General features: G+C 40.2%; 1 protein-coding gene across 1 annotated transcript; it reads left to right on the forward strand.

Annotated features, from left to right (window-relative positions):
- Positions 1–373: 373 nt before the first annotated feature.
- Positions 374–26,510, forward strand: LOC134660149 (spermine oxidase-like). The gene is made up of 10 exons (XM_063515867.1): positions 374–432; positions 10,849–11,025; positions 11,973–12,176; positions 12,955–13,171; positions 15,939–16,117; positions 22,036–22,184; positions 22,681–22,802; positions 23,421–23,530; positions 24,797–24,936; positions 26,365–26,510. Exons 1-10 carry the CDS (start codon positions 374–376, stop codon positions 26,490–26,492), a joined length of 1,485 nt encoding a protein of 494 aa, XP_063371937.1. The 3' UTR covers positions 26,493–26,510.
- The last annotated feature ends 28 nt before the right edge of the window (positions 26,511–26,538 follow it).

Genomic DNA, 26,538 nt, shown 5'->3' on the forward strand with positions numbered 1-26,538 from the left:
CATAAGACTATCCCGTTAGGTCATTTCCCCCACCCCTCATGCCTGATCCAGTTAAAATACTAGATTCATGGTAGTACCAGGCATGGCTCACTCCGCGATTTCGTCGCTTTGCTACAGGTAGCTAAAAGTACAACCGTTCCACACCAATTTTGGTGCCTAGCCATAAGCCGCGCGTGGCGCTGTCGCCACCTAGCGGCCATATCTGTGCTGATCGTAACAGACGAGTTTTGTTAGAGAGTGAGTCTTCTGTACCTAGTACTATTATTTTATTATGTGGTATTACTATTATTTATTCTGTTGCATAACCCAGTCCCGAGATAATGTCCACTATAAAGGTCACTTGTGGTCTCGCGGCAATTTAGTTAAGTACATAATGCAGCTCCCACTACTCCTGTGTGTGTTTGGTTTGGCCGTCGCGGCGCCAGCCGACGGGTAAGTGATAATAGACATTAAGTCATTGTAATAAGGTTTAACTGGTTTAAGGTGCGTTGGGGTAAGGTTGAAGGGTTTTTCATGAGACTATCAGTTCGCCGGACGATATCAGCCTGTCGGCTAACCCTTAATGCATCATTTTTTGTATAATTTCCTAACAAATTGAAATAGATGGGTAATGTTACTAATGTTGTATAGATTGTGGGATAAATAAAGAAAAAAAAACAGTAGGTAATTAAAAATAATATATGCATATTGGGCCACGGACCTTGTAACCTTTTCTGCCACTTTTGTGTTATTTCTAGTCACGATCGCGAGCCCTTTTCATCCTTATAGGAGAAAAAAAGTGTCCTGGAATTTCCATACATTTTTCAAACTTTCCTTTTTGTTACCGCCACACAAAGTATGGTGAAATGGTAACACAATAGGAAAAAAAGTCTGGGACATTTTTTTATCCCATTAGGATCGATAGAGCTCGTGATTCGTAATGTTCAGATTCAATGTACGCCCTAGCCGTAAACTATGTCCGCTAGGGCCGTCTTAAACTATGCTGGGGCCCCAAATTCTTGTGCCCTTTTGGAAAGTACAGAAAGCTATTAAACTAACATTTTTTTACTATGATCTGTTTATTATAGGTAATCAAATATCCTGTTACTGTCTGTCTTTGGGGGCCTCCTGAGGATGGGGGCCCTGGCACAGAATAAATAATAGTACTAGGTACAGAAAACTCACTCTCTAACAAAACGCGTCTGTTACGATCAGCACAAATATGGCCGCTAGGTGGCGACAGCGCCACGCGCGGCTTATAGCTTTCCCCAAAATTGGTGTGGAACGGATGTACTTTTAGCTACCTGTAGCAAAGCGACGAAGTCGCGGAGTGAGCCACGCCTGGCCCTGGGCACGGGCCGCGTGTGCCCTTAGCCCCTTACGGTAAAAACGTGTACGCCCTAGCCGTAAATATGTCATTTTCCTCCCTTGTGACACAATCTAGGTAATACTTACTATTTTTTAATGACTGTATTGTATCATTTGTTATACCTAGGTATTTTTGGTTATCAATAAAAGCAAATCGGAGACATAATAACGTGTTATGTAAATATGCAAACAGGGTTACGGTACGGTCACATGTTTATGTAAGTTGATAACATTATATGTTATAAGTACCTAATAATTAAGCAATAGGATACCTAAAATTGCCTATTAATCTAAATTATAACAGTATACCTAGGTCACGATTTATGACGCCGACCTACATTCATAAAAGATATAAGTAATAATATTAAGTTAATGAATTTTTACTGTGGGTACGTAAAATGGGGTGAGTAGGGTTCGCGGGGAGAGTTGGGTTATGAATGGGGAGAGAAGGAATGAAGGGGGGGTGAGATGGAATTTTAAGGCTACTGAAGTATTTTAGGATGTACTGGCTATCTAGGAACTTCTAGAAGGGAGAGAAAGCACAAGACGCGTCCACTTGGTAACAATCATTTATTGAAAGAGAGCGAATAGAGCGATGATATGTAGGTATACATTAATCTGTCGCCGAGAATTGGTTCTACCCTCTTACCTAATTATACTCATATATTACAGCTACTACTACAAAAATAATGTCTTCCAATTTAAAATGGAGCTACTCATAATAAAAAAAAAATCGATCCAACAATCTTCCAAAATCACCTTTGTATGAAAAGTTGAAAACCCCTCTCACCCCAAATACGAGGCACTACGGGGGTACGGGGTGAGGTGGGTTTTCCTCTTTATCGTCAAAGTTATGAAATGGAACTACCCAAAATAAAATAAAAACTAAAATACAAACGTCCGGAACACTTATATACACCATTCAGTTTTCATATGTAAAAATAAAATGTTATCGAGGTTTGAATTTCAGTTTTGACCCAGTCATATATATACTTTCATATGTGTGGGTAGATGAATAAAGAGTCAGTCTTACAGCCAGCCTACGTGTGTCATTTATTCCTCCGTCACCATACCAAAGACAATACATATTTTACATGGCGCAGTCGAGTAAATCTATATAGGTACGTGAAATCGGAATTATATTGTACTAAATTACGGCCCGTATCCGGTGTAATAAGAAAATTGAGTGCGAAGTGTACAAAATAAGTGTATTTCCTATGTAAAATTAAACTAACCTACGAACAATGGAATACCTATACATAGCGGATACCTTATCTCGGGCGTGTCATAACAATCCGGGTGCTGACCTTGACACAGACCCGCGCGATCATCTGGAAGCGCAAGCGCAGGTGTGTGCGTTGACCGCATGCAACCCGCTCACAGATACACATTTTTATTAATACAGAAATGCACGCGCGAAGATAACGAACTCCAACACCTGATGAAAACGATAAAAAGCGGCCAAGTGCGAGTCGGACTCGCCCATGAAGGGTTCCGTATTTAGGCGATTTATGACGTATTAAAAAAAAACTACTTGCTAGATCTCGTTCAAACCAATTGTCGGTGGAAGTTTACATGGTAATGTACATCATATTTTTTTTAGTTTTATCATTCTCTTATTTTAGAAGTTAGGGGGGGGGGGGGGGGACACACATTTTACCACTTTGGAAGTGTCTCTCGCGCAAACTATTCAGTTTAGAAAAAAATGATATTAGAAACCTCAATATCATTTTTGAAGACCTATCCATAGATACCCCACACGTATGGGTTTGATGAAAAAAAAAATTTTGAGTTTCAGTTCGAAGTATGGGGAACCCCAAAAATTTATTGTTTTTTTTTCTATTTTTGTGTGAAAATCTTAATGCGGTTCACAGAATACATCTACTTACCAAGTTTCAACAGTATAGTTCTTATAGTTTCGGAGAAAAGTGGCTGTGACATACGGACGGACAGACAGACGGACAGACAGACAGACATGACGAATCTATAAGAGTTCCGTTTTTTGCCATTTGGCTACGGAACCCTAAAAAGGGATGGCCTATTAATAAAAATGATGTTGATTTAAATATACGTAGTTATTGGGACGTAAGAGATGAGTTGACCTTGTCTTATGGATTAATTTGAAAAGGCACTAGAATAGTAATCTAATACCTTTAAACGAGCAATTCTTGTTTATTTATATATTTATTTATATATATATATATATATATATTTCGGGGATATCGGAAACGGCTCTAACGATTTCGATGAAATTTACTATTTGGGGGTTTTCGGGGGCGAGAAATCGATCTAGCTAGGTCTTATCTCTGGGAAAACGCGCATTTTCGAGTTTTTATATGTTTTCCGAGCGAAGCTCGGTCACCCAGATATTACCTAAGTACTTGTATGCGCACTGAAATGTTAAAGAAAATTCATTTGAATCACTTAGGCGTTGAGAAGTGCAAGTTAAGGGCTAGAGAAACGATTTACTGGCCTAACATAAATTCGCAGATTGCTGATATGATTTCACATTGTCAGGCTTGTTTATCCTATAGGAGGTCAACTGTAAAGAGACGATTCCGCACGAAGTATCAAACAACCCGTGGTATAAAGTTGCGGCAGACATTTTCCATTATAATGGTGAGTCATACTTATTATGTCTACTCTACACGATGGGCTAACGCCGGCCACTCCAAGGGACGCAGCCATGCGGTAGAATGAGATAGCAATATCACTTGCTCCCTCTAACGCATAAATGCGTCCCTTGGAGTGGCCGGCGCTGGCCCATCGTGTAGAGGAGCCATTAGTGGTTGACTACTATAGTAAATTTATTGAAGATGGCAAAATTAAATCTTTAACATCAGAAAAAAATATTAGTCATTTGAAAACGATATTTAGAAGACAGGGCATACCGGTTATCTTCGTATCTGACAATGGGCCAGAATTTCGTTCTGAACTTTTTGAGCGTTTTTCAAGTGATTGGAAGTTCCAACATATTACATCATCTCCAAGATACGCTCAATCGAATGGTCTTGCGGAGCGAAGTACCTACCTATACAGACGATAAAAAACATATTAAGAAAAACAACTTACACTAATTCGGACTTCAATCTAGCACTTCTCGAATTTTTAAATACACCTATGAGTGACATACCTTCACCTGCAGAACTTCTAAGTATATAAAAGAAAACTTCGTACTCTTCGTAGCATAGTACCATGTGCGTCTACTATGTCTAAATCTAAATTTCAGCAAAATATTGTAAAAAAGTTGCAAGATAGACAGATAACTCAAAAACATTATTATGATAAACATGCTCATGATCTTCCAAATGTTATAAAATTAAGTGCCGATACTACATCTTTTATGTAGGTATATTATATTGTTGTACTGTTTAAAGTTTAAAAAAAATTGTTTTTGTTGTTCTCAACGAGTGTGATAGTTTGTCCATGTCGTGACGTCTATACATATGCAAGGTTGACAACCAAAGTAATATTATTTATTACCTTAATATCAAACCGTGCCCGAGTTCTAACGAGACATAACGACAAGATATCTCTGAAAATACACAACACAATACTACAGAGTGAGAGATGAAGTGATTTCAAGATTTATACTCTGATTCAGATTCTAATACAATGTACTTTCTATTCTGATTGTTTGGCGGAGATTCTGTCTCCGCCGCGGGCCTCCACAACTCCCCGTATAGCCCGACCCTGTCCACTCACAACCATTTGGCTTATTCTTGGCTGTTTCTATTCTAATTCTCATTCTTCATTCTTAATTATCCCTTCATCTCTCTAATCCAATTACTGGTGAACTACATTTCTAACACTCACCGATTTAAACCCGCAGGTCTTCTTTCTTTCTATGCAACTTACTTCCCGCCACGCGAACATTGTTCCGTTGGGAAAAAACGTCTTCTTCCTCCTACTGTCAAAGATTCGTTAACCGTTTTAAAAACATTCTGTCAGTGCTGCCAGTGTAAACAATTAAAACTGTCCAAGGCATACACTTACCTGCTATTTTGTTGAGGATCGCGTTCGTCGCGACAGTCCAAAGCTTAATAAATGTAATGCTGCTGTACAAATGTGACTAATTACAATTAGATTTTATATTAATACATATTTTTAGCGTCTGATCTCACATAATATAAATATATTATTATATCTCATAGGTTTAGTTAGATATACGAACTTTCGTTTTTTTTTTTTGGAAGGGTTTCCACGGAAGACCAGCGTCAAGGTATTCATAAGATACCTTGACATCAAGCTGAGTGGAAACCTTTTCAGTGACGTTTTAAACCGTTTTTGTGACATGTTTTTGGAAAATGTTGTTGTATATAAGCGTCCTGAATAAATTTTATTCTATTCTATTCCATCATTAAAAATAGGCCAACAAGTAAAAGCACTTATAAATAAAAAGTGGAAAAGTGGGATTATAGAAAAAAATGTCGGAATAAGATCATACCTAATTCGTTTGGAAACCGGAAATGAAATAGTTAGGAACCGTAGGCACGTGATTACCGATTCTGAACGACGCAACAATAATATTCAACACCGGTCCCAATCATACGATGATATTGTCATCCCGAACAAGCAGAATAATTTAAATTCTAGCTTATCCAACAATCCGTGTAACCAAAACAACAACTTATACACTGACCATCCAGCCTCACTTATACATTACTCGTTGAGGACAGTGAGACCGCCTGATCGCTGGGGTTACACCGACACACGCACCTACATGTACCTACACATACTTAATGTTCCACATGTTTGCGTGGATTATAAATAGTGATTGGGAGTTTTAGATGCCACACCGCGGTATATCAAGTTAAAATAGTAACATGGCTACACCTTATTTAAACCCGCGATACCTTTGAAACTGCTATTTAGTGTAGTTAATATACATATTCATATTTATAAAATATAATACAATTAATTAAATAAATTTTGGTAATTTTTCCCGAGTGGCAACCAAAACCCCAATCAATTTATAAATTGTATGGAGATGACACCTGTCACTGTACACAAGTTATGTAAAATGACTTTGGGAACCGATTAATGAACATTTCTCAAATAATTTGTACATTTTGATCACATCTTAGATTTCTATAAAAATTGGTATGCTGGTAAAGTACATGAAGCTGAACAATTTCCACCATATTTCCCAAAATGTCCGAGAAAGTTTGTATGAAACATTCCTTTTTAAACGGTTTTATTTAGCTTGACCCCGTATCTTCTTTGTATATACGTATATATCTACATATATGTGCTTCAAATCTTGCAATCGATTTTTCGACCACTTCTGCTTAACCGATTTCGATGAAATTTGGCATGCGTATCAAGTCCCCGTGATAATGACTTTTCTCAACCTTTGGTCTTCAAATCCTGATGCTGCAGAAACACTGCTTACCTTAACCGAGAGTCGTACAGATTTGCTAGTTTAACTATATTATTGTTGCTATGAAACAAATCCTTGGTGACTTACTTATTCCTGACCCCCAACTCTTCAGTTCTGATGCTGCACAGTTACTGCCTGCTTTAACCACCAGGATTGATACAGTTCTGATTCTAGAGTAGCATTTTAAGTATTGGGCAGGGGCACTTGCATTTAATAATGACCTCCAACTCCTCAATCGTGATGATGCAAGGTTATTGCCTGCCATAACCGACCGGTTGGAGAATGTGTCAATTTTAAAGTAGTGCTCTAAGTTTTAAGTAGAGGCATTTACGTTTCATATTGACCTCCTAACTCATCAGTTCTGATGCTGCAGGGTTACTGCCTGCCTTAACCAGCAAGATTAATAAATTTCTTATTTCAAAGTAGGATTTGAAGTATTGGGCAGGGGCATTTGCATTTAAAAATGACCTACAACTCCATAAAATATTATTGACAACTCCTCAGTCGTTGATGATGCAAGGTGGCCTGCCCACACTATATAACCCCTAGCTTAGAAAATATGCGAAGTCCCAAGTAATCATTTAAGTATGAGAGCGCCGAAGAAACTTAAGTTCCGTGTTTAAGAACTAACCTTCCAGACGCTTCGGGCCTTCGACCTTACGCGGTGCTCGGCTTTTAGCCTTCGCATTTAGATACTTATACTATAGTTCTCTTTTTTTCTGCGTTAGTATACTAACCTTCAAGACGCTTCGGACCTTTGGCCCTACGCGGATGTTAGATTAATGAATATATATATTTTTTTAATATTAATAAAAAATCAAAATCAATAGTCAACATTAATTGCAAAGGCATAACTTATCATTAAATTATTTATTTACCTTGATTCATAATTATGTAAAACTGCTAAATCAATAACTATTTCAGTTTTAAGTAAAGATAAATGAAATAATAAACAGATGTAATTGAAAGTAAAACTGTTTTATTAAATTAAATACTTAATCCAATTTATTCTCCTTATCATCAACAAATAAATACAATCACTATTAGTTTATAATTCAGTAAGAGACGATTTAATTAAGTAATTAATTAATCCATCTAATTAATCAAGTAAGTACATAATTATTACAATAATTACCAACATAGTAAATACTTAACTTTCAATATTCATTTGGCGATGATCAACTCAGTGCCGCCGCGCAGAGCAGAATGCTCAAAGTAGAATGATCAAAGCAGAATGATTCAATAATGGATCGGTCGGTCCCTTTTATACCCATTTCTACCTGGCAACTGGTTGATCATGCCACTTGTCATTCGATAAGTGACGTCACAGAAGTAGTTTCTCATGTACCTCGTCCATTTATCGAATTATGCAGAATAAAACTATTAGAACATCTTTTCAATAAACTCCGTTATAAATAGGTAATTATTAATCAGTAATATTAACACAAAATATAATCACTTCAAAGTAGTTTACAAATCTTAGTAGTAGGGTAACTTACTGTTTCTCTTGTCAACCGTGGTTTCGTATCGTAGGTACCTACCCACATAAATAACAAATTCTGCAAAATTCACGTGATGTTGTGTTAAGTGTTTAATTAGTGTAATATATTATCAACATTGGACGTCAAAGAGAAACAGGTCAGTTTTATACGTAATACAATTTGTACATAGAATAACAATATTCTAACACGGAGCTCGGCCTTCGGCCTTCGCAATTAAGACACTTGTACCATTGTTCTCTCTTTGAGCACTAACCTGCCGGACGCTTCGGACCTTTGGCCCTACGCGGAGCTCGGCCTTCGGCCTTCGCAATTAAGACACTTGAACCATTGTTATCTGTTTGAGCACTAATTTGCTGGACGCTTCGGACCTTCGGCCCTACGCGGAGCTCGGCCTTCGGCCTTCGCAATTAAGACACTTGAACCATTGTTCTCTGTTTGAGCACTAATTTGCCGGACGCTTCTGACCTTCGGCCCTACGCGGAGCTCGCGGCCTTCGGCCTTCGCAATTAAGACACTTGAACCATTGTTCTCTGTTTGAGCACTAATTTGCCGGACGCTTCGGACCTTCGGCTCTACGCGGAGCTCGGCCTTCGGCCTTCGCATTTCAGACACTTGCACCATTGTTCTCTGAGCACTAATTTGCTGGACGCTTCGGACCTTCGGCCCTACGCGGAGCTCGGCCTTCGGCCTTCGCATTTAAGACACTTGAACCATTGTTCTCTGTTTGAGCACTAATTTGCTGGACGCTTCGGACCTTCGGCCCTACGCGGAGCTCGGCCTTCGGCCTTCGCAATTAAGACACTTGAACCATTGTTCTCTGTTTGAGCACTAATTTGCTGGACGCTTCAGACCTTCGGCCCTACACGGAACTCGGCCTTCGGCCTTCGCATTTAAGACACTTGAACCATTGTTCTCTGTTTGAGCACTAATTTTCTGGACCCTTCGGCCCTACGTGGAGCTCGGCCTTCGCAATTAAGACACTTGAACCATTGTTCTTGCAGCGGAAGCGCAATCGAGTATGTTTATTTACTCGTAATGCTACTAAAAACTTAAAAATAAAATTAAGGTAAAAAAGTTTTAAGTTAAACGGTTTCATTTTAATCAGAAAGTGTACCAAAAACTAGAAAATAAAAATTATTATACTAGTCGGAGTCCTATTATATACTACCTACTTATGTCCCTTTCTGGACAGTAATCATGCAAGACGTGTAGCAAAATGTAGTCTTCTCGAGTCGGATTCTAAACGCCACTTTTCGACACTATATATGTCAGTGGATTAAGTATTAACATTTTTAAATACTAATCACGTTTTTATTTTAGTCTAAGATAAAATTCCGATTAATCGAAAAGTGGCGTTTAAAATCCGACTCGAGAAGACTACATTTTGCTACACGTCTTGCATGATTACTGTCGAGAAAGGGACATAGGTAGTATATAATAGGACTCCGACTAGTATAATAATTTTTATTTTCTAGTTTTTGGTACACTTTCTGATTAAAATAAAACCGTTTAACTAAAAACTTTTTTACCTTAATTTTTTTGTTACCAAATGTGTAAGGAAATCTGGTAACAAAAAACCGGCCAAGTGCGAGTCCGACTCGCGCACGGAGGGTTCCGCACCATCAACAAAAAATAGAGCAAAACAAGCAAAAAAATGGTCACCCATCCAAGTACTGACCCCGCCCGACGTTGCTTAACTTCGGTCAAAAATCACGTTTGTTGTATGGGAGCCCCACTTAAATCTTTATTTTATTCTGTTTTTAGTATTTGTTGTTATAGCGGCAACAGAAATACATCATCTGTGAAAATTTCAACTGTCTAGCTATCACGGTTCGTGAGATACAGCCTGGTGACAGACGGACGGACGGACGGATAGCGGAGTCTTAGTAATAGGGTCCCGTTTTTACCCTTTGGGTACGGAATCCTAAAAAGGATGTTTCATACAAACTTTCTTGGACATTTTGGGAAATATGGTGGAAATTGTTCAGCTTCATACTGTACTTTACCAGCATACCAATTTTTATATGTAGAATTCTAATATGTGATCGAAATGTACAAATTATTTGAGAAATGCTCTAATGATAGACCCATTCAATAGGTTTCCTTCACACGGTCTAAAGAAGGTTTTTTATTATTACACACTTTTATTTAGCTTCACTGCGTATACCCCTTTGTACAGTCAGCACCAATAGTTGCTAAGCGGGCGAGGTGTTCAAAATGATCTTGACGCGACTTTATTGGTTATGAGAATAAGAGCGTGTCAAGGTAATTTTGAACACCCCGCCCGCTTAGCAACTTATCTGCTGCTAACTGTATATATGGTGGTTCAAATCTTATTGTAACTTAACCACTTCCAGGTGTTTCATTGTGCTGAAATTTCGCATACTTCGGTATTTGTGAAGACAATGCAATAATATGCTAACATGGAGCTGATCTGATGAGGCAGTCGGAAGGTAGCAAACGGAATTCTTCGATGGGAAGACATAAACATTAAGTTTAGGCTCATTTGAAAGGTCTCGAGTCGTACTTACTTGATAGACATGCAATGTAGGTACAGTCGGCAATAAAAGTGTGTATCAAAAAATATTTTTGACGGTTACATGTTTGTTCTTGCAGTCCAAATTCCCCATACGACACGATAGTCATCGGCCTGGGCTCGGCCGGCACCACGGCGGCCACCGAGCTGGCCCGATCTGGTCACAAGGTGCTGGCGCTGGAAGCCCAGGCCCGGGTCGGGGGCAGGGTCCACACCGTGCCGTTTGGGGACGGGCTGGTGGAGCTGGGTGCTGAATGGTAAGAACCATCAGTGTTGGCTGAATGTTAATTGCAATGTACAAATTGAACCGTAAACCGTAAACGGACAATTATAGTTTACGGCTCAATTTATAATGGTTATTGGTCGGAAATAGTTAATTGCATTAACGTTTCGGCCAACACTGGTAAGAACCACCTTTGTACCCCGGTAGCTAGACTAGCCAGTTGAAATTTTTACAGATGATGTATATTTCTGTTGCCGCTATAACAACAAATACTAAAAACAAAATAAAATAAATATTCAAGCGGGGCTCCTATACCTACAACAATAGTTATTTACGATACAAGTGCGGAAAAGAGGAAATTCTAAACGAGTGGCGATACATTAAACCACGACCGAAGGGAGTTATACCTATTCGTACGTGTACCTATCGTACAACGTTTTACAATACCATAGAGAAATATAGTAAGACAAGAGTGCTCACTCCATACATCAGTTCAGACTATTAATTTCAGTGTCTACATCTAGCATCGAGTAGCGGAACTATCAGTACCTACTGCTACTTGACAATAGATAGCACCGACCGGAAAGTCTTATCTCAACAGCATAAGACTTTCCGGTCGGTGCTACATCTATTGTCAAGTAGCAGTACTGATAGTTCCGCTACTCGATGCTAGATGCTAATAGTCTTTTTGGTACTAAAACTGATGTATGGAGTGAGCACTCTATGTATTTTTTTCTCTATGACAATACCTATATATGGCACTTTAAACTTTCGTCATACGCACAGAAAGTGCTCTTTCCCGCACTAGTTCGGGAAAGTAGCACCATTATTGTACTGTAAACGTGATTTTTTTGTCGGTTTTTGCGTAATGGTTGCGACTCGCAGTTGGTCGGTTTTTTTCAATAAACTTTCGGAATTTCCACGCACTTACGTGAGTAATAATTAACATATACTAATCTATGCTTACGTGTTTTCCTCCAGGATCCACGGCAACGTCAGCAGTCGCACGTACGCGCTGGCCACCAAGCACAACATCGACACCAAACCCCAGGCCCTGATGCTGGACCCTTACTGCTCGGACGGCACTAGACCGGACGTGGCGCTGGTGAGAGAGCTGCTGGATTTGGACTTTACGGATGAGCATCCTAATCCGCCAGAAGCTTTAGGCACATTCGTCACTAAGAAGTAAGTATAAGGCTCAACAACATAAGACTTTCCGGTCGGTGCTACATCTATTGTCAGCTACTCGATGCTAGATGTCGACACTGAAAATAATAGTCTTTTTGATACCAAAACTGATGTATGGAGTGAGTAGCACTCTTGTCTTACTATATGTATTTCTCTATGCTAATACCACAGAGAATTTGAAATAGAGGCGGATTGTCAAAGTAAATTATGTATAGCCACAGTAAATTTACTGCCATCTTTCGATAGAAGATTAAAACTGTTAGAACGCCATTTGTCTTTAGTCCTTATTCTTTCACTGATATGTGTCAATTGTCAAAAGTGTCAAAAATTCGAGACTAAGCCAAAGGTGTTGGTGCAATATGGTGCAATATTTTCGAGCGATGGCGATGACCTTTGGCCCACTGTCGAGTAGATGGCGTTAATTTTTGACATTTAACAAATTGACACATATCAGTAAAAGAATAAGGATCTAAGTCAAAGCGCGTTCTAACAGTTTTAATCTTCTGTCGAACTAACAGTTTTAATCTTCTGTCGAAAGATGGCAGTAAATTTACTGTGGCTACATAATTTACCATGAAAGTAAATATCTATGCACTCTATTTTCTTTGCTCTAAACTTAAAGCCCCTGCCACACTCGTACGCGAATCGCGGCGCGAAGCCGCGGATGCGAGTGTGGCGTCGATTTCGCAGATCTATAAAATCGACTCCACACTCGCGTTCACGGCTTCGCGCACGAGTGTGGAGGGGGCTTAACGTTGCGTTCCCATATTTCTAGGTTCATGGAATACATCACCAAGAATAAACCAGGCCTGCTCAAAGACCAGGACTTCATCACCGAGTTCCTCGCGTTCTCGAACCTGCTCACGAACAACCTGGAGGCTTCAAACGATTGGAATGACGTCTCGACTTGGGATTTGTACGAAAAGCTGGGCGGGCCGCAGACTATCAGCTGGCATAGGCATGGATACACGACTTTCTTTGACATTATGTTGGTAAGCTCCAATTGAGGGGGGATTTAAATCACGGGGTGTAGGGTTGGAGCCGGTGTAGCTTTATTTGACGTTCATAAGCGCATTGGAATATGCCTACTTGAATTAACTATTTTTAGGGTTCCGTACCTCAAAAGGAAAAAACGGAACCCTAATAGGATCACTCGTCTGTCTGTCTGTCTGTCTGTCCGTCCGTCCGTCTGTCACAGACTATTTTCTCCGAAACTACTGGACCAATTAAGTTGAAATTTGGTACACATATGTAAGTTTGTGACCCAAAGATGGTCGTGTAACGTAAATAAATGAATTTTAAATATGGAGGCCATTTTTGGGGGGTAAATGAGAAAATTAAAAAATAAAGTTTTTCTAACTATATCGTGTTACATATCAAATGAAAGGGCTCATTGTAAGAATCTCAAATATATTTTTTTTATAATTTTAAAATAAATAGTTTAGCGGTTATTCAAGAAAATAGGCAAAAAATGACCATTCCCCCCCCCCTTATCTCCGAAACTACTGGGTCTAAAATTTTGAAAAAAATACACAAAATAGTTCTTTACCTATAGATGACAGGAAAACCTATTAGAAATGTGCAGTCAAGCGTGAGTCGTACTTAATTACTTAGTCTTTGACCCTACCCCTACGGGTTTTTTTTTATGTTTTCTCCGAAACTACTGGACCAATTAAGGTGAAAATTGGTATACATATGCAAGTTTGTGACTCAAAGACGGCCATGTAACGCAAACAAATGAATTTTAAACATGGGAGCCACTTTTGGGGTGTAAATGGGAAACTTAAAAAATAAAGTTTTTCAAACTATATCTTGTTACAATTCAAATGAAAGAGCTCATTGTGAGTAACTCAAAAATGGGGGGAAATGCCTCCGGCGCGCCTCACTCTAAATTTTATATCTGCATACATCTAGCAACTATATCAAGTTTGGTGTCTTTTTCGTGTAATTCGAGGATAAGGAATTCATTTCTGTGACTAAATTTTCACTCACCCATACAAAAAATACGAGAAATTCATAATTCATAAAAAATCTTTACACTTTTTTTTACGAAACTCCTCTACAGAATTAAAAGTATGGGGATTTGCTCTAGAAAAAAAAATACCTGTGAATAGCCCAGTTATCCTACTATGTATATATAATAGTAAACTTATCAAACATTTTTCTTTTATAACCCTCTTAAATAACCCTATTAAAAAAATGTTTTGTGTCTCACGGCGTACCTGCATTGTAAGAGCGGTAAGCAGCTTTTAGGATTTTTAAGTATGTTTAGATAATTTCTGATAATTTGTTATGCTTCTCTACGGCTACCATCAGTTTGGCACTGACATAAACGCCATCGAGAACGTAACTTACTTTCTATGCATCTCGCTCGTACTCGCATATTAGTGCGAACGAGATGTATTATAGAAAGTAAATTACGTTCTGGATAGCGTATATGTCAGTTTTGACACTGTCAGTGACTCATGGTACGGGCTCTGGTTGTAGATAACATTAATAAATTACTTCTGGACTTGATATATATACACATACAATTTAATTATTTTTTTAAGAAGCAGAAATGTCTGCGACCGATGCTATTATGCTCAGAATAAATTAAAAATTGGAAAAAATACTGTCTTGGGTGACACTTGAGCTCCAGACGCCGTGAGTTCAAGTCTCACCCAAGAGAGTAATTTTTCCACTTTTAAATTCATATAAATAAAGATGTTGGGAACACTTTCGCCAGTAGAGTTATTATAATTGTGATAAAATTAACATATTTAGTTCTTAGGATATGTCTGACAAAAAATGCACATAATCCGTGCAATTGTGCAGTCAAGCGGGAGTTGGACTTAATGGACGGAACCCTTAGAACGCGAGTCCGACTCGCACTTGGCCGGTTTTTTTTATCTTTATCTTTAGCCTGTGTCTATTGCACGGTGAGGTTCTTTAATTGTTCAGCCTGCCGAGAGGATATTGACTGAAACCTAAATTATCCCTAGAAGAGTGAAAGTGTTGGCAACTGTCAAAGGTTTGCATAGATGGCGCCATCATAGCTTGCTCCTATTGAGATTTGTTTAATGCCCTGGATGCCAGGGCATTAAAAAAACATAAATTTGACACAACTCTAGGGATTGTCAGGGCAAGCTATGATGGCGCCATCTGCTAAATATACTTTAACTAGCCAACCCCATTAAAGGATATTTCATCACTTAAGCTTTGAAATTTGCTTTATTTCCCATTTTTCACCCTCCCTAATACCTAGATTGTGTCACAAGACATATTTACTACCTATTTACGGCAAAATTTCCCCTTTTGTGGCGTGGGCGTGCATTGAATCATGAGCGTAGTGAGAGCTTCAAAAGTGTTACCGCCCAAGGTGAAAATAATTTTTCTAACATGTGACACGTACTGCCCCTACCCTATTACCTTTTCTTAATACCAAAATCGCATAACCTGACAGATGGATTTACCCGAGTTTGAAGTTAAGCGACTCATTTACGCTAATAATGCAAAAAAGTAAAAAAAAGTGTTCCAGAACAGAAAAGTGCCTTTGATACCTCCTAGCAGGGAAAAAAAGGTGATGTGAAAATTATGGGTATTCATTTTGTTATATTCAAAATTCAACTCTTTCATGTAGGTATTTGGTGCCATAATTGCTTTACATAATAATAATCGATGTACCTACTTTTTATTATAAATTGAAGTACCTACATAAATAGTATTCATTACCTCTTGTATTAATTAGTAATGACATATTACGCTGTTGGTCAACAGAACAAATACAACAACGGCCCCGGCCTCCCGAACCTGGACATGCAGCTGAACACGGAGGTGACCCGCATCACCACTCCGCAGCACCCCAACGAGACTGTTACCGTGGAGTGCAAAGATGGGAACACCTACACCGCCAAATATGTCGTAGTGACCGTGTCTCTTGGAGTGCTGAAAGCCACGTAACTATCTCATTATTATTTTCATTTCTCATGCTCTGAAAGAGGGTCATTGTTGTTCTAAAAGGTGTGCAGAAAATTATACGTTTCTGCACTAGAGCATTTTACGTTCCAAGTACGACTACACAATTTTTTTAACGATAAGCAATAGAAATTTGGGGTTAAATACTTAAATTGATTCGTTATTCGCTACGTGCACGACTGGTGCTGCCCTCATTTTGTCGGACTTTCTACGTTAAATCATAATTATGGAGTAAAGTTAGTTCAAGCGGCTGCCGCTAGTACTAATATCGGAGAGTTAATCGCGTATCTAAGTTTTAAGATTTACCTCCGACGTTGTCCCCGTGGTCTCGGAGAAGACTGGCTTAAGTTGACATCAGCATCGTCTAACCGCGCGAGTTTTTCGAACTACCCGCACTTGGTCTTGTTTATCCGCTTGAACGTTTTGCGCACTAGGGATGTCACTCTGTCGACACACAACACTAACGATATTCGATTTATCGACTGTCGATATTCGTTTACGCTTACATTTACTAATGACTGGATTCCATGTGGATGAGATCTTGAAACCCTCGTCCCGATTGAAATTACTATGTTTTTTGATTTCAATGGCTTCCCGTACTTTCCTGCTGTAGAAATGACGAAATGACGACGATTAGGCTCCCTGCTAAAAGGGGTAAAAGGGGTAACCGATAAAGTTGGCACGGTACTTGGAAAGTACTCTATAAAGACGGTGTACACTCCTTTATTCAAAGTAGCAGAGAGCCTAAGGTCGTTATTCCGTATCAGTCACCTGGCGTTTACAAAATTGATTGCAGTTGTGGTAGTTCCTATATCGGAGAAACAAAGCGCACAATAGCAGAAAGAGTTAAGGAACATATTGCAGCTGTCAAAAATCGTCAGGTGAACAAGTCTGCCGTGGCTGAGCATTTACTGGAGTCAGGACCAAACCACTGGATTGAGCTGCATAATCCTAAAATCCTGTCCACGGATCGTCATTTCTACAGCAGGAAAGTACGGGAAGCCATTGAAATCAAAAAACATAGTAATTTCAATCGGGACGAGGGTTTCAAGATCTCATCCACATGGAATCCAGTCATTAGTAAATGTAAGCGTAAACGAATATCGACAGTCGATAAATCGAATATCGTTAGTGTTGTGTGTCGACAGAGTGACAAAACGTTCATAATCATAATCATAATCATAATCATTTAATCGCAATCCATGGTATTCAAGCGGATAAACAAGACCAAGTGCGGGTAGTTCGAAAAACTCGCGCGGTTAGACGATGCTGATGTCAACTTAAGCCAGTCTTCTCCGAGACCACGGGGACAACGCCGTCCTCGAAACGTCGGAGGTAAATCTGAAAACTTAGATACGCGATTAAGTCCCGTTGTATAATTTAATAATGTGTAAAAATCGTGAAAGTTTAAATCAGTGTAATATCGGAGATTCCATAAGATTAAAACCTGTGTTTGTGACGATCAGCGCCACTTCCCCCTCCACCGACTTCACACATTGCCAATACAATTTCCATTCTGATATTTAACTCCCCATTCCATAAATAAAGATACTTTTGCCTAAATTGTTAATTGTAATTACCCTCAAGATTTACTATAAAAATGCTAAACTACCTCGGCAGCAGTGAGTGCCTTTCATCCCTTGGTTAACAATCTACTATTGTATGTCTTTCCATATCTCGGGACCATGGGATCCCGGACCTTTGGTAGGCGTGCGTGGGACCGAAGCCAACAGCGCAGAGGCCCTTTAAGAACTTTAATCTAAAAGCAAGGGATACACGTGGCGGATACCATCCCCGAACGCACAATGTGATACATCCGGAGATGGTCCCCGCCAGGTGCAAAGACTATTTCAGCACTTTTGTGCTGCGATGGGAGCTAAGGTCATGGGCTATAGATTTGAATGTTGGATGGACTGGATAATGGACTAAGGAGACTAGCGGACACCTGCCGTGACAATCAGTCTCAAAATTGTGTAAGACAGGTGGTGACACGCCTATTATTGGGGTGTAGTAGGCCTTAGATTGCCACGTCGACCAAGCAGTGATATATTGTGACGGCCCTTTTAAATTCACTACTAATGCCCGTTGAATCCATGAAATTCCAGATTCTTTGGGCCGTAATGTTATGTACCTCATAGGGTTGCAAGTACTAAGACCTAAGTACTTCTTTTTGACATTAGTGGTCCACAGGAACAGAGAATGACGAATGTGCAACGCAGTCTCCACTGACTCCTGGCAGAACCTGCATGTCGTGTTTCTTTCCAGTTTGAAACTGTTAGCGGAGTGCATAGGCGCAGGAAGGTTTTCTAGTGGTGGCGGACACAAATCAAACAATCATCATCATGCACATTTACTGTATTGCAATTAAATTAGGTATTACAACAACTGACTGACTGTACTGACTTCAAGCTTGAGGATATTAACTTTCAGTAATTTCACATTAAATTAAATTAGGACGACACAGGTATGACCACGGACCTAGAGAATAAACTGGATCGAGTACACGGGCCAAAAAGTGTGTCCACATGAGAAGTCAAACCAGAGCCTTGCATCTCGTTCTAATTAGGGTGACCATAAGTCATATGTATGTGGGATATTAGGATAAGTTTAAATGTATAGTTTGGCCAAAAAATTTTCTCATTCGTGCATAGTCGTAGAGAATCATACTGTCTTTTCCCTATGCTAGTATAAATGCTCCAGAAAAGGGATGGATATAGATTTTTTTCTCTTCTGTAAAACGCTTCACACAACCTTACTAAAGTGGTATCCAGACAAGACAATTTTTCGCCAATCTGATGAAATTCTCCAATCGAATCAGCAGGTGCAGACACATAAATTCCAATTTTCATAGTAATTATCTATGGAATGCAAATTTCCTGATCAAATCGACTGATTTGATCAGTCCCGTCTGGATACCACTTTAATTAAGTAAGTCAGTTATAAAAGCTGTTACAGATGGGATGAGCGTAGTGGATCGCGATCATTGTTGTACTTGGTCAACCAGATCTTGACAGTAGAAAAAGGGCGGCAAATTTGAAAAATTTAGGCGCGAAGGGATATCGTCCCATAGAAAATTTGAATTTCGCGCCTTTTTTTAATGACAAGATTTGGTTGACCAGCTATAATTGTGACGAAGGTGGTCCGCCGTACGTCCATTAAAAACACAGCTATATGTGAGAGCGAGACAGATGTCCAGGGTCGCGGACCGGTATACCCGTCTATTACAGTTTTTAACTAAGGCGCTTGTCACTAAGATAAGCATATTAGAGTTAGATCAAAGAGAATTCTAAATTCTCTTTAGCCCCCTCTAGACTATGTGCGTGAATCGCGGCTTCGCGCCGCGAATCGCGCCCGGGTGTGGAGTAGGGTTTGCTCCCGGGAAATACCGGTACCGAAAGTACCGGGAATTCCCGGGATTTAGAGCCAAGCAAAGAACCGGGATTTCAAAATTAAAATCCCGGTACTCCCGGGATTTTCGGGACTAAAATTTCCGGTACAATATTTGACTGCTTTCTGTTACTTAGCGTGAAATATCATGTTTTATAAAGAAAATAAATATATTTTATCAATCTAAGGCTGATGGTAATACTTTTACGGCTGACCAACTACATTAAAATAAATTAAAAAAAAGTCAATGGGTTTGACAATGCCGACAATATAAAATTGCATAATTTGATACTTTAAGGCAGCGGTCGGCAACCTTTTACCAGCCAAGGGCCACATAGTAGTTAACGAAGTTGACGCGGGCCGCACTTTGTTAATATTTATGACGTTATCTGACATTGTCGTTTGTCAATATTACATACAAAATAGCCAGGGAGGCTCGCGGGCCGCAAGTGGCAGGTTCACGGGCCGCGGGTTGCCGACCGCTGCTTTAAGGGCATAAATGTTTGTACGATAAATAATTTTATACGAACAATTAGTTATTTCATATTTGTATACTAACTAGAGACAATTTTGTAATTAATAAAATACTACTTTTAATTCAAATTCAAACACGGTACTTATAAGAAACTCACATATGATAATGATATTTTAAATGAATTAATAATTCTGGCTGAATAATTTCTTGATTTGTCGTATTGTAGTAGTAGTAGTAGTTCTGTTATTATATGTTCGAAGGTCCACATCCCATTTTGAACACATGCGAAAATTATCATTTTTTTTATCCTTTTTCACAAAACGTCTTACATATTTTAAAAAAGTGATGATATTACTGAGCCACAATTCAGCTTTTGCCAATCAACAAAGATAGTAAAAATATCATGTAGTTTAGGAAAAAAAAACAAATTATATTAATGATTGTGTGACTTAAAGACACATATTATGGTACAAAAGAAGTGTGTACCTTCACTGTGCTACTTTTTTATTGTTTTAAGAAAGATTCGTGGTCGTTTTACCCTTTTTTTTACTGAAAATTGATGTGAAAACTGATTTTTGAAGGCAGTCCCGAAAGTACCGAAAATACCGGGAAATCCCGGTTCCATTTTTGCCCGGTACCGAAAATCCCGGTTCTTTTAAACAGTACCGGTTCTGCAATCCCTAGTGTGGAGGGCCCTTTTGGTTCACTATTTATGCTCTTAATAATTTTACAAACTACCTATCACTATCAATATCATACTCATGGTGTGTTCATATACGTGATGGCTTCCCTTTTCCACACTTCAGCTATTCATTAAGCGTAAGCGTCATCGTACTCATCGTAGATCTGTGATTGCAACAAAATTTTCAAATTTGCCGCCTTTGTCTACAGACGGAAATGTGTGTTCAGTCTATATAGAATCGATTACATATATGTAAATAGTTTGAACCAACGTTTCAGTAATTAAATATTATGTTTAAATCACATAAATATGAATCTGTAATGTTTAAGGACTTTGGATTTAAATTTTGGCAATTATATAGCTCTCATTACGTCACTCAAATAATTAAACATGCCGAAATAAAGATATACCTATTTATGTAAACTTTTTTTACATTAAGTACGTAATAATAATTCTGCAAGATCGATCCACATCGTGCCGACATCATAGTCACCCTAATGAGTTTGACAATATCGTTTTGTATTTTTATCGTAAAATTGAATAATTGTGACTTACCTGTGAAAAGATATTCCACAATCAGCATAGCTTTCACTTCTACAACCCCTCACACAACATTTTATTTAACAATTTTTTTTAATATTTTACGAATAAATTCTGAGCGGCGCCATTTACGTATTTTGAAAATACACGAAAAGTTTGGGATACCAATTCATATTCAAAGTTACTACGATTTCTACCATGTTAAATTTAAATGCTTTATTTGTTGTGCGCATGTTTGGTTTAATCAGTTAATAATATTGACATCATAATTATTTACAAATTACTTAAAAGTTATCAGAACTGTAATCTGAATATAGCACTAAAATTGTATAAGAAGGTAATTAATTTCAGTAGTATATTGATATGATTTCTACCACAGTGGTATCTTTTTAACATTGGCAACATGTGCGAGTGAGACACAGGGCTCTGGTTTTTCTATCTCAAGTGGACCGTTTTCTCTAGTCTGGTACGAACAACTTTCTGTCTCGGTGATAAGGTTCAAATTAGTATGGCAAAAAAAGTGACAGTTCCCCAGTTTAAAACATTATAACTTCATGGGTATGACTTACAGCTATAGGCGGGATAAAAAAGAGACCTAGTCTATGGTCACCCAGCTTTTTATAGAAAGGGAGCATAGACAATCATGAAAGTGTATTTTTCTAACAGAAACATGTGTTGGTTCAACACTGGTTCAGCCTATCTGTCCAGTCAGATTTGGCATTAAATTTACCATTTTGTAATTAATGTTTCCTTTTCTCCTGTGAAATTTTTGCAAACTTTCCACATCTTTCCTACGGCTGATTATGACTTTTCAGACATGCCACGCTCTTCTCACCGCCCTTGCCTCTAGAAAAACAGACGGCCATAGAAAAAGTCAGCATAGGCGTCGTCGGCAAGGTGATCCTGTCGTTTGAGAAGGCCTGGTGGCCTAAGGATATCGCGCTGTTTGGCTTCATCTGGAAAGGTGATTCCAAACATTACATTAGCCGAAGGTGTAGGTCCTAAAACACGGCGTTGCGTGAACAAAAGATTTCCAGGATTGGTCCTTAGGACCCAAGGATGGATTTAAGAAGTTGAGCCACCAAGATTAAGATAATTTTAAGGGGGCTCTCAACTTTTATCTTGATATCTACCTATATAATTTAAGCTACTAATAAGCCAAGTTTGGTATCGTTTTCGTGTAAATCGGGGATGCCGAATTCATTTATGATATCATAATGACACCATTCCGAAGTAAAAAAAACATGAAATATGAAATAAATACTTTTCTTAAAATTCCTCTCCACGCTTAAATCGCTGAACCAATTTAGTTGAAATTTGGTATGGAGATACTTTGAAACATACAGCCAAATGATACCCCATTTGACCTAGTCTAGACTTTGAAAATTTGCTGTTATTTATTAAGTTGATCTAGTTGGCCTGGTAGAATAAACATCTTCAACTAATTTTTATTTTTTTAGGAGATGACAAGAAAAAAGTTCCCGCTGAAGACTACTGGACGACCAGGATACTTGGAGGTCACCCGCCCATGGGGTCCAGCAACACGCTGACCCTCTGGACCAGCGGCGAGGTCGCTAAACAGGTAAGGTCGTAAATCCTGCGACCGCCAAAGACGTTAACTGACGCGTGCAGCTGCAGCCTAATATAAACCTTCGTGCATTCCGACAAGGTTCGCAATGCCGCGCCGCGCACGACTGGCGTGGTGTCAGTGGTGTTTAAAATTGTAGCATACCTATATAGGTACCTATATATTGAATTCTTATACGTTTTAATCAAGGACAAATGCCATGAAACAATCCACATGGAAACTAGACTATTTTTGCAAGAGGAAACTCCAATCAAATCCTTATTAAAAGGTTAAAGTTGTCTCGATAGAAATAAATCACGAAAACATGTTTAATTTTCATTTATTTTCAGTTGTATATCGTTCCTGTATACTATAGCAGTATAATTTTACAGTACCTATAAAATAGCTAGTGACGTAGCCGAGGGATATGACGAGCAAAATTTAAAACAAGGAAATTTTCAGAGTAATTGAGATAAAACGTAAAAAAATGCGCAACGGCCATATCTGCCGTCGCAAGTTTCGCGCGTCTCCCGACTTTACGTCATTTCGAGGACCTTATCGGGTTCTCGAGTGAGTTAATTCTCAAACTGCTAAGTCTGATTGCTTGACGTTCAATTGTTATCTTCCTACCAGGTTGAGAAGTTGCCTGAAGACATCGTGAAGACGAAGTGCGTGGCGCTGCTGCAGCGGTTCATGGGTGACGCGCTGAATATCACCGTGCCCGCTCCCACCGGCTTCCTTAGGTACCAACCACAGAGAAATATAAGTAAAGAAAGAGTGGTATTATATTTGTATCTCCTTTTTTTTTTTAATTAAAAACCATTGTATTCTATTATTTCAAAAAATACAGTTTTTATCCTTGTCTCCTTTTTTGGGATCACGGGCCTATAAATCCCGGTCTTTTGATAGGCTTGCGTGGGGATATAGATCCAACACGTAGATGCCCTTTGGAGAGCTTTAATGTCATGTAAAACGCCTGCTGGGACCCGTTCACAGGTGCAACAATAGACACCCATGAACCGGTCTCAGCAGGCATTGGGACTATTGTAGAAAAAGTGAACAGAATACCCGTCTATGGATTATATTATTATTGTGAGCCTATTGTGTCCCGCTGCTGGGCAAAGGCCTCCCCCCTCTTCCTCCATTCATCCCGGTTCTGAGCTATATCTGGCCAGTCGCTCAAAAAGCAGTCCAAGTTATCCCACCATCGCCGACGAAGTCTGCCGGATCCGCGGTCTGACTCGTGGGGTACCCACTCCGTGCTTATCTTGGCCCACAAGTCATTCGGCATGCGGCAGACATGACCCGCCCAGTCCCACTTTAACTTTGCCGCTTTTCGAGCTACATCTTTTATTTGAGTTTTTGAGCGCAGCGTGGTGTTCCGGATGCGATCCCTTAGCTCTCTGGCAAACCCCGTAAAAAGTGGTATAGTTTGTCGATTTGTAATAGGCCCCGACGGCTAATCCTTTGTCTATTGTTAAGTAAAACCGTACGTGCTACTTACCTGCAAAAAATGGCCTTGATTTATTCTAATTGGCACCTGAGCGCGGGCTATTCCAAGATTCCAACGCTCAAAAAACCAGTGTAAGTGCGCTCTCCGATAACGCGCCTCTGTTACGCATCTCGATGACACATTTTAGACTGGTTCTGTAGCGTTCGACTCGCCGGCACTCAGTAACCGTAGTACTGAGTGCCGGCGAGTCAAATGGACCACATACAGCCTAGAAAAATATTTTTCCATTAGTACATTTTGAACCCTATTGCAATCTCCATAGAGTGGTAATTCAGTAACCGGTAAAAACGGTCCAACTATATTTTTAGGCATGTAGAAGCACGAGCGGTTACACTTAACAATAGACAAAGGATAAGCCGCTCGGGGCCAGTTCCAAATCGACTTACTATAACTCCATACATCAGTTTTCTTACCAAAACGCGAGTTAAGTATTTCGTTCGTTCATCACGAACAGTTTTCTCTAATTTCAATCATTCAATACATACCTGTTTTCCAGGTCGGCATGGTACTTGAACCCGTACACGCGCGGCAGTTACACGTACGACAACCTGGACGCCCCGCAGTACCCGCTGGCGCGGAAATGGCTGAGTTACCCGCTCCTGGACTCGGCGGGCGAGCCGCGTGTGCTGTTTGCAGGTCAGTGTGTGAACTATAGTGTTGTCTGTGTCGTGTATACGCGGCTACACGTGCAGTCTGCACGCCTCGTGGTACCCGCTCGGAAATGGCTGAGTTACCCGCTCCTGGACTCGGCGGGCGAGCCGCGTGTGCTGTTTGCAGGTCAGTGTGTGAACTATAGTGTTGTCTGTGTCGTGTATACGCGGCTACACGTGCAGTCTGCACGCCTCGTGGTACCCGCTCGGAAATGGCTGAGTTACCCGCTCCTGGACTCGGCGGGCGAGCCGCGTGTGCTGTTTGCAGGTCAGTGTGTGAACTATAGTGTTGTCTGTGTCGTGTATACGCGGCTACACGTGCAGTCTGCACGCCTCGTGGTACCCGCTCGGAAATGGCTGAGTTACCCGCTCCTGGACTCGGCGGGCGAGCCGCGTGTGCTGTTTGCAGGTCAGTGTGTGAACTATAGTGTTGTCTGTGTCGTGTATACGCGGCTACACGTGCAGTCTGCACGCCTCGTGGTACCCGCTCGGAAATGGCTGAGTTACCCGCTCCTGGACTCGGCGGGCGAGCCGCGTGTGCTGTTTGCAGGTCAGTGTGTGAACTATAGTGTTGTCTGTGTCGTGTATACGCGGCTACACGTGCAGTCTGCACGCCTCATGGTACCCGCTCGGAAATGGCTGAGTTACCCGCTCCTGGACTCGGCGGGCGAGCCGCGTGTGCTGTTTGCAGGTCAGTGTGTGAACTATAGTGTTGTCTGTGTCGTGTATACGCGGCTACACGTGCAGTCTGCACGCCTCGTGGTACCCGCTCGGAAATGGCTGAGTTACCCGCTCCTGGACTCGGCGGGCGAGCCGCGTGTGCTGTTTGCAGGTCAGTGTGTGAACTATAGTGTTGTCTGTGTCGTGTATACGCGGCTACACGTGCAGTCTGCACGCCTCGTGGTACCCGCTCGAAAATGGCTGAGTTACCTGCTCCTGGACTCGGCGGGCGAGCCGCGTGTGCTGTTCGCAGGTCAGTGTGTGAACTATACTTATAGTGTTGTCTGTGTCGTGTATACGCGGCTACACGTGCAGTCTGCACGCCTCGTGGTACCCGCTCGGAAATGGATGAGTTACCCGCTCCTACATGGAGGCGTCGGCGGCCAAGCACACCTATTTTTTATACATACCTAACACGCGATCCGCCCGGGTTTGCACGGGTTAACAAATTATACATAAACCTTCCTCTTGAATCTATTAAAAAAACCGCATCAAAATCCGTTGCGTAGTTTTAAAGATCTAAGCATACATAGGGACAGACTGACAGCGGGAAGCAACTTTGTTTTATACTATGTAGTGACGCGCCATCGTAAACCTTAGAAACCGAAATGAACGAAGTTTAGTTTATATACTAAATTAAAACCTTGCCAATCCATATAATTATGTAGAGTAATATATTTATCTTGTTTGACAGGCGAGGCCACGAACGAGCGGCACTTCAGCACCGTGCACGGGGCCAGCGAGACGGGCCGACGCGAGGCCGAGAGACTTCTACTAATGATCCGTGGCGAGGCCGGAAACTATAATGTCAAAGACTTTTAAATTTAATGTCAAACCCACCGAATTTTGGAATAAAACCGGTATCATA

The sequence above is a fragment of the Cydia amplana genome, chromosome 26 (genome assembly GCF_948474715.1).
Source record: "Cydia amplana chromosome 26, ilCydAmpl1.1, whole genome shotgun sequence".
NCBI classification, from domain to species: Eukaryota; Metazoa; Arthropoda; class Insecta; order Lepidoptera; family Tortricidae; genus Cydia; species Cydia amplana.

Bases quoted from the DNA above. Each gene is read 5' to 3' on its own strand.
- LOC134660149 (XM_063515867.1), top strand. From the start codon at position 374: ATGCAGCTCCCACTACTCCTGTGTGTGTTTGGTTTGGCCGTCGCGGCG. The intron at 13,172-15,938 runs GTAAGCTCCAAT...GTTGGTCAACAG, and splicing joins CTTTCTTTGACATTATGTTG to AACAAATACAACAACGGCCC. The intron at 22,185-22,680 runs GTGATTCCAAAC...TTATTTTTTTAG, and splicing joins GTTTGGCTTCATCTGGAAAG to GAGATGACAAGAAAAAAGTT.